Genomic DNA, 14,735 nt, shown 5'->3' on the forward strand with positions numbered 1-14,735 from the left:
AGAACCACGAGAATCACACTCTCTCTGTTGATTCTTTGGCGTAGATGATCCATCAGGCCGACCAAGGATGTCTCTATCCCAAAGCCAGCTCTAAAGCCAGTTGGAAATGGGTCTTGATAATCCGTATCCTCCAAAATTAAGCGATGACAATGCATCTTCCTTATTACTACAATATAATTTTATTTGCATGTTCAGTCATCATGAGCATGTATTTTAATATAGTCTCAGGAATGAGAGACACAGATGGTTCCAAGATGTAACACATGCTATAGCCCTCTCTCCCTCTCACTGTATCAGTTTTACAGTAGCAATAATGCCAGTGCTTTAAGGAAAAAGGAAGAATGTATTGCATAGATGCTGCCCTGTGCTTCCATAACCCCTGAGAGCAGTACTGTGGCCTGCCATTTTAAGTATGCAGCTAAGTGCTTTGGATATATATTTTTTAAAAATCTGTTGACAGAGTGAAGATTTGTGAAGTTTCCATATTAGCAGCCTCTTACAATATTTTTGAAGGTTTTCTTCTGTGCCCATGACCTTGGGAATGGCATGGGGAAAGCTGCATTCTCCCCTTTGCTGATATATTTACTTATTTTCAATAGCATCATTTCACTACTTGAAAATTTCAAGGACAACACACATGAGAGTACTAGTCCACCACTCACACCTAAATGACAGAGTAGGTATTTTTCAGCCTACCATGAAACCACTCTGCTAAAGCTGGCTACAGAGGCCATTACAAGATTACAGTTGCAAGATTCAGCTTTGTGTAAAATGATCAGTTAAGGTAACTGGGTAACAGGACCACAGATGGATTAATGATGTGTCCCATCCTTCATAAACATACAAGTGTATTAAAGAATCAAGACAAGCTTCAGGTGCAATGCTGGATTTTCTTTTTTTACCTGAATGCAGAGCAGATGATCTCCCGTCTATTAAAGGTTTGGCTTTCACAGCAGTAACAGTAGTGACTACAGTCCCACATGGCATCACAGTTCTATCCTTTTCTACTTTTGCAACAGGAAATTTAACAGGAGCTTGCATGTATCTAGACTCTGAAGGTTCTATGTAGGAGAACTAGAGAGGAAAAGATTGACAATCCAGATAAACGCAACACAGAAAGAATGTGTTGATGAAGGCTGCTACTTTGGCTTTTGTAGAGGAAGAAATCAAGTGATAAGATTAATGCTTTAACAGAAATTTAACCGCCCCCCGCTGAACCTCTTTCAAATAATGTAGATATTTGCAGAAGTTGTTTTGTAGCATTTTAATACCTACTTTGCAGTGGTACTTATCAGGTATGTACAGAACATTTTGACTGCGAAACCTTTAAACTCTAAACAGGTTGTTTCAAGTGTTGCAAGCTTGAAACAGAACACTCTTTAGATAAAGGGCTGGTGGGGGTTTGGAGAAAAGGTTAAAAATGTGTTAAAAATTGCCTGCCCGCCCATTTCTTTTGTGGGTTGGGTGGTAGGTAACACTCATCATGCCCTACCACACAACCAACTTTGGTGTCCCTAGGAGCTACTATGGAGAGCAATGGGATGCTTTGCATTTCCCCATTGTTCTCTATGGTCAGAACAAGCTACTCTCACAGAGTGCAATGCATTTTGCAACCCTGCCTTGAAAAATGCTGCAGAAGCACACAGTAAGAGGGAATCTGTCCCTCCCAACACAGAATGCACATTTCACAGAGTCCAAATGGCCGAAAATCACTGACCCAGAATCTTGCCACTGCCAGGCAAGTTGCTCTTTCACAACACAATTATGACTCCATATGTTCCTAGCATTGCAACAGCTGCCAGCTGCCTTAGCAGGATGAAACTCTTGAAACATTTTGAGTTGTTTTTGATGAAACAGCCGGCTTGGCCACTGTTCTGCCAAAACATTTTGGCCATTTTGCATTTCCTTTCAAACTCAAAACAGAACACAAAATCCATTTTGTTCACATCCCTAGTATTTATATTTAAGATAAAAATGGGTTGTGTTGGGCCAGGATTCAAAATGTGCGTGTGCATGAACGATAATGAAAAGAGGAACAATACAAAAAGCTAGCTACACATCTGAAATTTTACCTCTGCAAATAGAGATCCTACTACAGAGCTACTGCTGCTGAGCTGGCTGTGCAGTGCAAAACTTCTGTGTCCAGAAGGCTGTTTCCTGAACAAGTCCAAAGGCACAGTAGCTAAAGCCGAGAAGCCACCTGGAAAAAGAAGACAGAAGCAATACATTAATATTGCCTTGGGATTATTTTAATGAAAGGCAGCATATAAATTAATAAAATAAATAAAATAAAAATTAACAATAAATATCAAGTCTGAGCAATTAATATTAAAGGTTATTTTGAAAAAAAGTTCCAATTCAAACCCTTGGGAGCATTTTGAACTGAATGAAGTTAAAGTTATCTCTAAAATAAAGCAAGAAAGGAGGAACTAGTTTGTTCTAGGATCTTCCCAAAACATCTTTCTTAAACTTCTTCAGTCAAGGAGTTTTGAGAGTAAAGCTTGGCTTATGAGAACGGATGCACTGGATTGTCAGTTTCTGGGAATCTTTTAAACTAATGCCTACTACTACCATCAAAAACAAAAAGCTACCCAGAGAAGAGGCTTTGAGATTTTGAATACCAGAGGATTTATCCAAAACAGTGTCTGAATGATTTTTTTAAAAGCAGTTATATATATTTTTTCTTTGACTTCAGGAGAATACATGCAGCAACAAAGAAGATTTTGACATGATCTGACCACAAGCAGCAATTGCAGTGCATTATTCATGATATTTGTGTCACCTATTTATGTCTGTACAAATTTCTGCACGGTTGCACCACGCCTACACAAAAATACCCAGGTATTTACAGTGCAGGTGACAGGTCAGATTGTCACATTCTTGAGAGAATTACTGGAACCTAATAATCTGAAGCAACTGTCTACAAGAGAGGAAAATTATAAATACTACCAGTCTGCCCAGTGGAGGTTGTCAGATTCAGCTCTTGAATGGAAAAATAAGTGAAGCCCTTAAGACTTTGTGGGTTAAAGATCCACCGGAATAAATACAGTTTTATTCTCTGCAGCAGTGCATGACCCATGATAAAGCTTGTGCTGTTTTTCATAGGCTCACAACTTTGTACATCTGAGGAATTGCAAAATTTATGATCAGGCTACACAACTGAATCAATAATAGACAGGTCAGCATCTTATGAGATTTTTGCAAAATAATAATTAGAAGCATAAAGTGAATTACATTATCTGCAATACTTACTATCCAGTTCCCCATTTTCTACTATCTTTATTTGCAGGTCTTTTGATTTGGCATTTAATTCACTGTGAACAAACAAGTCTGCATTTTAAAAAAAGTTCAGAAAGGCAGAATTTCACACTTCATTATAGTTGCCAACTGCAGTCTACTTACATGCTTGGAAAAGTTGCATATGCTATACGTATGTCTGTCATGTCCCTGCTAAAGAGGCACATGAGCCCCACCATGAAAAAGAAATACTTGGAAGCTCTGTACTGCAAGAGCTACTATACAAGACCATTGTACTGTTTTCAATACTGAAGCTACATCACTTCAGCCTTCTCTGTTACATTAGTACTGCAAAACAAGTGCAAGCCACTCATTTAATTGCTATTGTTTCAATAGCTTTAAAAGATTGGAAGACATATAAAAGAAAATTGTAGCAATAACTCTTTCATCCCAGCCCAAGAGGGTCTGTATGCAGCCATCATATGATTGAGATGCCTGTTCCTTCTCAAATGGCAACAGAAACACAAAATGTAACTGACTGATTGGGGAGTGGGGCGAGTATAGGCCACCAAGCTGCTCTCTTGAGGTGAAGGAAAAATAAGGTCAGTATTTGCAGCAGCTGCAACTACTGGAACTGCTACACACAGAGATCAAAGGATTAAAATAGGGAGTTTGACTCACTGGCATTGTGGCTGCCTGTTGGCAAAGTGGAACAGCCAGTAAGGCAGAAGACTCAATATATAGCTCTTATCGGATCATTTCTCTTTGATTACAAACCAGGGACCCGATTCCTGGCTGGAACCAGAGTGGGGATGCAAAGAAATAGGGGTTGGGGAGGTGTCCCAGTGGAAAGGTGTTCAAAATGGTGCAGAGGAGGGAGCGGAGAGACCAGATGACGATGTAGCAAGTCTTAGTGGAGGTCCTGTGCGTAACCAATACTATAGAACCATCACCAATAGAATAACTTTTTTCAGCAGCTAAATATTTCACTTTGAATATGAACGTGCAAGAGCAACAGATGCATTACATCATGATATCCTGCTCTGTCTATATGTAACTGTACTATCCACTCTCTCAGGCAACACTGTCAATAGTTTAAACCCAAATCACAATTTAGAAGTTTTCCCTATGAATATGATCCAGAAAATAGTTTGTAAGGCTCTTATAATAAAACATGAATGCTAAGTGAGTACATTCTCCCTTCATAACAGTGTTTGGAAAGTTAATAGAAAGAAGGTGTTACACTTTCCATTACTTTCAAATGTGTTTCTGAATTCGGTACTTACAAGATGAACTCTTCTTTCCAAGAGAGGTCCATGGGATTATTGGCTACAGAACTGGAAAACTTCTGCAAAGGGTCATTGAGCTGAATTATGCACAATGGCTTAATTCTGCCTATAATGAAGGCAAGGAGGAAAAAAGGTTCTTACCAAATAAGAATTGCTTAAGGTGAATTCTTTATATATTTCATATTCAAGGGGGGGGGGTCCTGCTTCCATTTTCTTTACACTGATCTGAGAAGTTATTTTCATGTTAGGCATTTTGTGTGAGCTTAATTATGAATATTTATATAAGCTGTACCCAACAAGGTAAACATTGTAAGATCAGTACACAATGACAGAAAGGAGCAAAGTGGTAGAGAAAGTAGATAATTCAGGATGTATACAGCTCTTTGTGCATAGGATATTGCCTGTTCTTTCAAGGAAGAACAGTCAAGGAATGTTGCCAATAGGAACAAGAAATGCAGAACATTTTCAAAGCAAAAGCCCCAGTTTCAAAACAGCAATTTGGATCAGACTCTTAAATGGCCAGAAATACATTTACAGATGTATGATAAAAGAGCTTCAGGTTTTTGAAGCAACTTTGAGCACTGAAAATTCCCATTAGTCATCCACCTACAGCTTCATGGATGGAGGGGGGGGGAAATGGTCAAATGTAAATCAAATCAAGCAAAACAGTACATTCCAGGACCAATTCCATCTAGATTGACTAACATTTAGAAAGGGGGAGCAATTAAGAACATGCAAATGAAGACAGGCAGAAGGCTATGCAACATGTTATTTCCCTTAGTGCTCGAGTGCCCTGAAGTTAAGGAAGTATGCAAGTATGGGCTTGTAGAGAGGCCCACAAAACCAGATGGACAAGTTATAAAACACCTCTTCAAAATGGATACTGTACTTCATAATGTTGTGACCACTCTTATTTTTGGCTTAAATTTGAAGCAGCTTCTCCCTCTCTTTATTCAGATTTTAAAATAAATTTTAAAAGTACAATTTTTGGCAAGTCTGAGAAGTTACTAAGAAGTGAGCTGTGTTTGAGACCATTTACAGCTGCTAACACAACAGAGATGAGAATAGTTCAGTTTCCAAGTTCTCATCATAACTGAAGTTCGAAGTACATCATCATCCTATGTAAGCCATACAAATCCCACTATCAGCAAATATATAAATCCATTTATGAACCAAATTAACCATAAACATTCACATAAATCTGTACGCTACTCCAGACCTTAGAATATGACTAGGAGAGGGAGAAGCAATTGGTACTGCCTCACAGTGGCCACCTAAGAACCAATTGCACTACAGTGGGGGAAAGGGGCATGCAAAGATGGTATTATTACACCTTTTCCTAGAACCAAAGTAGCTAAACTTGCCTTCTCCTTCCCCATCTGTATGGATCATTAGGAACTAGTTGCCTTATACTTAAACATATTTCATTCCCTCTTTTTATTCCTTGAATCCATTTATCTCTGACTTAGCTTGAGGTCCTTCTAGAACAGGTACTGTCATAATAGCAGCAAACTAGTTCTAGTTAGGACTGGAAGCCTAAATTGCGAAAAGTCCTGGGAATGCACTATGGACAGAGCAATGCCCCTGTGGAGAGGCGATTGAAACCATGGCCCACATACTTTTGAAGTGCTCAATATATCAAAACTTGAGATCTCAATTAATCAGCCCACTGTTAAATGATATGAGGGAACAACCTGAGGATCTTCTTGTTGCATATTTGTTAGCAGATAATGATGCAACTATTTCATACGTTGTGGCTAAATTTTGTTATGTGGTCACCAGATTAAGAACTTCAAAAGAATAGAATACAACTTTGGGTTCCTTACTGTTAATTTTAAATTATGCCCATACACTTACGCCTTACCAATGCCGTTATTTTATTTTTACGTGTAATTATTATTAATCAAAAGCTGCTAGCCATTTATGTGTAACTGACTTCCTATTAATATTTTTCCTTTTAATTATGTAAAGATTTTTATTTCTTTTTTGGTCAAAGACCGTAAATAAAGTATGATGATGACTGCCTTCCTGGGATACTTTTCAGCGCAGGCTCGGCTATCCAGGGACCAAAGCAGGGGGCAAATTTTACATCCTTGCCTCCTGTCAACAAGGACTCAGGCAATTTTAATTTTGCACGGGTGAAAAGTGTGTTCTAAAGGCCTGGAGTCCCCAGGCAGAACAACTCCTCAAGATGTATGTTTGTAAACATTTTGATGTGTCATTAGATGGATCTCCCTATGGAATTACTCCACACATTGGAGAGGACAGAGATCCAAACAAACTGTACATACTGAAGCAAAACTCAATGGTATCCTTTATTGTTTGTGGGATACTGTGATGTATTGCTTGAAAATTCTCAACAACAACAAAATTACCATTTGGGGAGGGAAACAAAACAGTTATTTTACCTGTAGTGCACTGATTGGTCAGTGTAGCTTTAATGTTCCTCATTAGCAGTTTTAGTTCATGAACCCTTGGAGGTTTCGGAGGACTAGTGCCCTGAGGGAGAGTTCCTGTATATTGTACATTCTGTAAAGTGGAAGACAAAACAAATATGGCTCTGAACAATCCAATACTTTTTTCACATCAACTCACTTGAACAATAATTTTGTATTACATATCATGAATCCTCATGTACACAAAGCCAAAGCACTGAATTATGCAAGTCTCACTATAGAGCTGGACTGCACAACTTCAGCCCTCCTGCAGATGTTGGATTACAACTGCCATCATCCCTGACTACTGGCCACTATGGCAGAGGATGATGGGAGTTGTAGTCTAACAGCTAGAGGGCCCAAGTTGTGCAGCCCTGTTTACACTGTAAAGTGTAGCAGTGAGGAATAAGATACAGACCAGTAGGAAATACCTGAATTGTCTTTACATCTGTAGGTTTTGTACAGAGAACCACAGAAGGAGATGCTGAACCAATGAGATTCTGCAACACATTTCTAAGTGTTTCTGGCACTACACATGTCCCATCTGTCTGGTCCTAGAAAGAGAAACTGCATTGCTAGTAAAATACAGAAAAGTCACATGAGGGAAAAAAATTCAACATCTTTTTCTTTAGCATGTAGCTTGACTCAATTATTAAAGACATCTACAACTACCTGCTCTACAAGGAAGTTATTGTAAAACTTCTGCAACTCTTATGCTAGCGGAACACTTTGCTGGATGCACAGGTTGTGCTAAGAGGCAGGCTATATTATCTCGTCTGAACCTGTGGTAACACAAAGCAAACTACAAGTTTTGGAATTGGTTCAGGTTATAACATGCTGTATATCAGTAGGCATGCCTGAAAATTTATGCCAGAATGACACCAAATCTTAGTGCACCAAGTATAACAATATAAAAGCCAGTAAGAAGAGAGAAAAGTGAAAGAGAAAAATCATGAGGTTTTTGTTAATATTAATTTCTTTTGTGCCCTATCCCAATGGATCCAGATAATATAATATACATATTTTGTTCACTATAGTCCATTTTATACGTTAGTCCTAGACAGCAATGTGTTCCAAGGTTGCCCAGAACCTGGTCTACACAAATCCAAACTCTATTCCCCCCTCCCACCTCAGTTCTATAGTATGAGACATGAACTGCATCTGTACAGTTATGTCATTTTTACTGACTCTAGGTGATATTTATGAAGATAATCAATGTATTAATAGTTCATTATCAAGTTATCTAGAACAGGATGTCTGTTCATTTAAATTCACTATTTTTTATTATTATTTCTTGTTTACACAGACAGGTGTTATTGATTGGTTTGTTTTATCCAGACATTGAGTCCTTCCCAAGGACCTGGGATGGCTGAATTTTATTGCCAATGTTGTTGCTGTTGTTATAGATATCGTCGCAGAATATAGGCTGTTCCCAGTAAAGCTGCTTTTTGTAATTGGCTGATGGTGATTTCTGTGGCCCCTATGGTGTTGAGGTGCTCTTCAAGGTCTTTTGGAACTGCACCCAGGGCGCCAATTACCACTGGGATTATTTTGGTCTTTTTCTGCCACAGCCTTTCCATTTGGTGATTTTTTCTATTTCTTTTTCTTCTATTCTGCTATCCCCTGGTATTGCTATGTTGATTATTTTAACTTGTTTTTCTTTCTTCTCGACTACAGTTATATCTGGTGTATTGTGTGGCAGATGTTTTTCTGTTTGTAGTCGGAAGTCCCATAATATTTTTACATCTTCATTTTCTACCACTTTTTCAATTTTATGGTCCCACCAATGTTTGGCTACAGGTAGCTTGTATTATTGACAGATGTTCCAGTGTATCATCCCTGCTACCTTGTCATGCCTTTGTTTGTAGTCAGTCTGTGCGATCTTTTGACAACAGCTGATCAGGTGGTCCACTGTTTCATCTGCTTCTTTACAAAGGCGGCACTTGCTGTTTGTTGTTGATTTTTCTACTTTTGCTCTTATTGCATTTGTTCTTAGTGCCTGTTCTTGCGCAGCCAGTATTAAACCCTCTGTTTCTTCAAGTAACCATTCTTAAGCCATTGCCAGGTCTTGGTGATGTCTGATTTTCCACTTATATTGTGCAAATATTGACCATGCAGGGGCTTATTTCTCCATTTTTCTGCTTGGTTCTTGACTTGTTCTTTCTTGTAGGCCTGCTTTGTTTCACTGGTGTTGAATAGTTTCGCGTTATTGACCATTTGAAGTGCATCTTCTTCACTGACCTTGATATATTCTTCAAGGCCTCTTTTCTCCTCCTCTGCTGTTTGATGGACTTGCAGCATTACTCTTCCACCTGAGCTGCGAGGGAGGTATAGCCTATCTACATCACTGCGGGGGTGCAGAGCATGATTGATCTTCTTCTTCTTCCCCTTCTTAATTCAGTTTCTATACCGCCCTTCCAAAAATGGCTCAGGGTGGTTTACACAGAGAAATAATAAATAAATAAGATGGCTCCCTGTCCCCAAAGGGCTCACATTCTAAAAAACAAAACAATAAAAAAACACAAGATAGACACCAGCAACAGTCACTGGAGGTACTGTGCTGGGGGTGGATAGGGCCAGTTACTCTCCCCCTGCTAAATAAAGAGAATCAAAAGGTGCCTCTTTGCCCAGTTAGCAGGGGATTTGTGTTTTTTCTAAATCTCATTCAATATTTCTGAGGTCCAGTCTGCTGGATCATGAACAAACCATGAAGGAGCAACAAGCCAAAATATTCTCTCCCCACTTGCACTCCTAGAAACAAAGTTTCCTGGTTTGTTAAAGCACAACTTCCTGTGACATTTGAATTGGAAAATTGCAATCCCAACAAACCCAGATATCAAACATGGTTTGATATCCTGCTTTAGTTTAAGCAATTCCAACAAAGCAAGGTCCTAGCTTCCCAGTTTCTCACCAAAAAATGTGGTTTAATAAAAGTGGTTTAACTTTTGCATTTAGCCAGATTTATGAGGAGGAAAAGAAGGGTGCTGAGGGGCTCCCTCCTCCCCCCTCCACAAACCATGGTTTGAACCATGTTTAGGATGATGGATTGCCAGTCCAAGCTGCTGAGCAGAAGTAGCATTCATGAAATTCAGGTGCACAGAAAATTGTCAGAGTGACAAGGAGTCTTGAAACAAGATTAAAATACAAATTTAGATTTGTTATAAAGTTGTAAATAGGATAGGTCAATGTACAGAGTGCAGCATTCTCATGTGTATGCAAGATTAATCTTGAGAAGTTTCAACTAATAAATAACAGTTTACCGGCTTGCAAGCCCTGAATGCTATATTTCCTTTACTCACAGTCAAAGAGTGCTCAGAGGAAATTGTAAAGTCATGATGCATTTACTTAGAGCAACAATATAGCCAGGGGCCAGGTTAGAAACCAAGTCACAGTCGGGTATTAGCCAAGATCCAGAGCAGAAATCACACTGCTCAGCTTGCTTCTTGGCAAGTCCTTGCAAGTCATTAGGAACAAGTCATTAGTAAAATTGCTGATCCATGTTGCTCACCAAGAGGGGTCTGCTGCAGTCATACTGCAGCATTTTGACTATTGCTGACTATGCACCATTTACTCTGAACAATCTTGAGAATTCTTAGTGTTTCACAAAAAAGCGAGTCCTTTGCCTCGAAACCTTAAGTTCTTACGCAGATGATGACCCACATTACAATATTTAGGACAGATTTTTAAGCACAAGACTAAATGTTAAAAGTATATTATCCTTGAGGCCAAATACTAACAAGATACAGGACATGTATTACCACAAACCTGCCCTGCGCACAAGATCTTTTATAGAGGCTCTCCTGCACATCCCACCACATTTAGAGGAAAGGCTAGAGGCCATGTGCCTTGTCTGGAGCAAGCCTTGTCTGTGGCGGCCCCCACTCAGACAATTCCTTCCTTGCCAACATTCATTTAGTTCCATCGCTGCCTTCATTTTTTATTTTTAAAGGTAAATCAAAAACCTTCCTGTTTAAACAGGCTATTCCAAATGTCCTCCAACTTGCACAGCCAGGCAAGCTGCTCTTATTGCAACTCTGATCCTCTAGCTCTGTAGAGATTTTGTTATTATCTTGATGCCTCTTTCTTCTTTGGCTTTTAATCAGATTGATTTTAACACCATTATGGTTTTTAAACTTGATTGGAGATACTCTTATTTTTATATATTGTTAGCCACCTTGCGTGCCCAATGGGGAAAGTAGTTGGTAGCCAAATGTCCTGTGCAATATTAAGGCAGTAGCTCCTTGTAACTCATGCATTGCTGCTCTGAAAGGTTCCCTAATCTTGCAAGTGGTTTTCTGGGGTTCTGATACCAGAAAAAGGGAGCTTAAAAGCCCCTTGTGCAAGTGGAAGACTACCAGTAGTAGTCTGGATCCCTGCAAGGAACAAATTGAGGCAGGCAGCAGCCTTATTTGTAACACATACAGTGGTTCCAACACTGCCGGGTTTTACAAGTGGGACAGCATCCTCAAAGAAAGAAAGAAAGGTAGAGTCAACCAGATAGGAATGTGGAATTAGTCACACCATTCATCAAATTGTAGCTATCATTAAAATATGTTTGTAGACTATTATTACAAGTGTATATTAAAGGTAGCAGCTTATTACTCATGCAAGTAACAAGGCAAGAACTTTTAATTTTAAGCCTTTCAAAGGGACACATTCAATTCCCACCTATTTCTGCAGATAATGAAGCTGTGAAAAAAGAAACCTTGACTCTATGGGTACTGGGAGGTTAGGTGCAGAAATAAGCACAGTACCTTGCTCTCCAACTCTCTAGCAATACCCCTAAGACCTCCAAATACTCCAATTTTTGTTCTTTCGTGAGGTTTGTTTGCTTGCAGAAAAGAGCCATAAAATGACGCAGCACAATAAAATGCCAGCAGGAAATAATAATAATTAATTAATTAATTAATTAATTAATTAATTAACACAGTCAGACAGGTGTTATTGACTGGTTTGTTTTATCCAGACATTGAGTCCTTCCCAAGGACCTGGGATGCCAGAATTTTACTGTCAGTGTTGTTGCTGCTGTTATAGATATCGTCACAGAATATAGGCTGTTCCCAGTAAAGTTGCTTTTTGTAATTGGCTGATGGCGATTTCTGTGGCCCCTATGGTGTTGAGGTGCTCTTCAAGGTCTTTTGGAACTGCACCCAGGGTGCCAATTACCACTGAGATTATTTTGGTCTTTTTCTTGTAGGCCTGCTTTGTTTCATTGGTGTTGAATAGTTTCTTGTTATTGACCATCTGAAGTGCATCTTCTTCACTGTCACTGATATATTCTTCAAGGCCTCTTTTCTCCTCCTCTACTGTTTGATGGACTTGCAGCATTCCTCTTCCACCTGAGCTGCAAGGGAGGTATAGCCTATCTACATCACTGCAGGGGTGCAGAGCATGATTGATGCTTATTATTTTTCTGGTCTTATGATCTAGCGTCTCTAGCTCTGCCCGGGTCCAGTCTATTATTCCTGCAGTGTAACTGATAACAGGTATAGCCCAGGTGTTTATGGCTTGTATGGTGTTCCCGCCATTGAGTTTGGACTTGAGGATTTTTCTAACTCTCCTGATGTATCCACTTCCAATTTTTCTTTTAACTTCAGTGTGTGCGATGTCATCAGCCTGGAGAATGCCCAAGTATTTGTAATGTTCTTTCTCTTCCAGGTTCTTGATGTTGCTTCCATTGGGCAGTTCTATTCCTTCTGTTTTTCTTATTTTTCCTTTGTTCATTATTAATGCAGCACACTTGTCTAGTCCAAACTCCACTGCTATATCACTACTAAATATATGGACAGTGTTTAGCAGCGATTCGATTTCTGACTGGGACTTTCCATACAACTTCAGATCGTCCATGTACAGCAGATGGTTGATTTTACTGGATGTTTTCGATGTTTGGTATCAAAGGCCTGTTTTGTTTAGTATTTGTGAAAGTGGGGTCATGGCGATTACGAACAACAGAGGGGATAGTGAGTCCCCTTGGAAAATGCCTCTTCTAATGCTAACCTGTCCAAGTGTCTCACCATTGATTGTTAACTAACTGTGTACTCCACATGCTCATTGCTTTTTAAATAAATATCTGAATGTTTTTGCTGACACCAGTTGCTTCTAAACATTTTAGTATCCATGCATGAGGCAATGAGTTGAAGGCCTTCTTGTAGTCAATCCATGCAACACTTAGATTTGTTTTTCTTCTCTTGCAATTTTCTAAAATCATTTTGTCAATCAGCAGCTGGTCTTTTGTGCCTCTGGTGTTCGGGCAATTTCCTTTATGTTCAACTGGAAGCTGTTTGTTAGTTAATAAGTGTTGCATCACTTCATCTGCTATTATTCCAGTTAATAATTTGAACCAGGGGTGTAGCAAGGTTGGAGTGGGCCCAGAGACAAGATTTTAAAATGGGCCCCCCATCACTGAAGCTCAATTATTTTTAAAAAGGTTTTGTAAATTGTGGACAATGCAAGTCATGTAATGGTACTAGAGAAAGACATGCTGTCCTGGTAGCTCCAGGTCTTAACACTCACATAAATTTCGGAGGATGAATACAACTGAAGGAAGCCCGGGCGGGTGCGCGGCTGGGGGAGTCAGTCATGTGACTTGCCTCTGGGGGGCCCCCCAAGGCAGGGGGGCCCCAGACAACTGTCTCCCCTTGCCCTATTATAGTTACGCCCCTGATTTGAACATGGTTGGCAGACAGGTTATCGGTCTATAATTACTTGGAACTGCACCTTTTGCTGGGTCTTTCATTATGAGATGAGTTTTCCCAATTGTTAGCCATTGTTCAATATCACCTCCTTGCAAAATGTGATTGAACTGTTTTGATAGTTGTTTATGAAGGCTTGTTAGGTGTTTAAGCCAAAAGCCATGCAGTTCATCGTTGCCTGGAACAGTCCAATTTTTAATTTTCTTTGCTCTTTCACTTATTAATTCTGGTGTTATTATTAGGTCTTGCAATTGTTGGTTACATTTTTTGACCTCTTTCATCCAGCCTGCTTTTTTATTATAATCTATTGGATTGTCCCATAATTTCCCCCAGAATTGCACTGTTTCTTCTTTATTTGGTGTTGCTATGTTTCTTGCAGTTTCTCCTTCTATGCTTTGGTAGAAACGTCTCTGATTCGACTCGAATTGGAGATTCTGCCTGTATTGTCTAATTCTGGCTTCATATCTGCTAATCTTCTTTGACTGCTGTTATTTGCTGCTTTATTATTTCCAGGACTTCTCTAATTTTCCTTGAATCTAGGTGATATTTTTGGATCAGATACTGTTTGGTGTTTTTATTCTTCAGCTTCTTGTCTTTCATATCTTTCAGTTTACTAGCATCTGATCTAAGCCTGGAGATTTTATTTTCTAATCTAATCTTCCATTTAGGTGATGTACTACTTTCTTTTTTTACAGGTCCACTGATCTTATATCCGAGCTCTTGTGTTGTTATTGTTGCTGCACTGTACATTAGTTGGTTTGTTTCTTGCAAGTTATTGGTTGTTATTTCTCCAAGTGCAGCACTGACATCTTTTAATGCCTGAGCCAGTTTTTTGGCAACTGTTTTTAGAGCGGGAAGTCGAACCCTGGTGGTTGTTTGGTTCATGTGCTCAGTTATTTTTTGCTTTCGCTCTTGTTGCTTTTCTGTTAAATGGCATTCGGGTTTTTGAGGTAAAGGCAAAGGGGAGGTTGCCTGGTTTTGATTTTAAAACAGTTCAGCAACAGTGGCATCCTCTATTTCCAACACCTCCTCCACCTGCGCCTGAGCAACTGCTTCAGTTGTTGGTAATTCGTCTTCCATAT

The 14,735-nt window shown here is 39.4% G+C and overlaps 1 protein-coding gene across 2 annotated transcripts in view; it reads right to left on the bottom strand.

Moving 5' to 3' along the window:
- Window positions 1-14,735, bottom strand: part of C2CD2 (C2 calcium dependent domain containing 2) — a 46,702-nt gene that overhangs the window by 13,778 nt on the left and 18,189 nt on the right. For both annotated transcript variants that reach the window (XM_053305577.1, XM_053305578.1), the window contains exons 5-10: window positions 7,393-7,515; window positions 6,935-7,055; window positions 4,524-4,632; window positions 3,253-3,314; window positions 2,073-2,200; window positions 903-1,074 (exon numbers count right to left, since the gene is read on the bottom strand). In XM_053305577.1, coding sequence (XP_053161552.1) covers window positions 903-1,074; window positions 2,073-2,200; window positions 3,253-3,314; window positions 4,524-4,632; window positions 6,935-7,055; window positions 7,393-7,515 — 715 coding nt within the window. The remainder of the gene's footprint in view (window positions 1-902; window positions 1,075-2,072; window positions 2,201-3,252; window positions 3,315-4,523; window positions 4,633-6,934; window positions 7,056-7,392; window positions 7,516-14,735) is intronic.

Source organism: Hemicordylus capensis, chromosome 3 (genome assembly GCF_027244095.1).
Source record: "Hemicordylus capensis ecotype Gifberg chromosome 3, rHemCap1.1.pri, whole genome shotgun sequence".
NCBI classification, from domain to species: Eukaryota; Metazoa; Chordata; class Lepidosauria; order Squamata; family Cordylidae; genus Hemicordylus; species Hemicordylus capensis.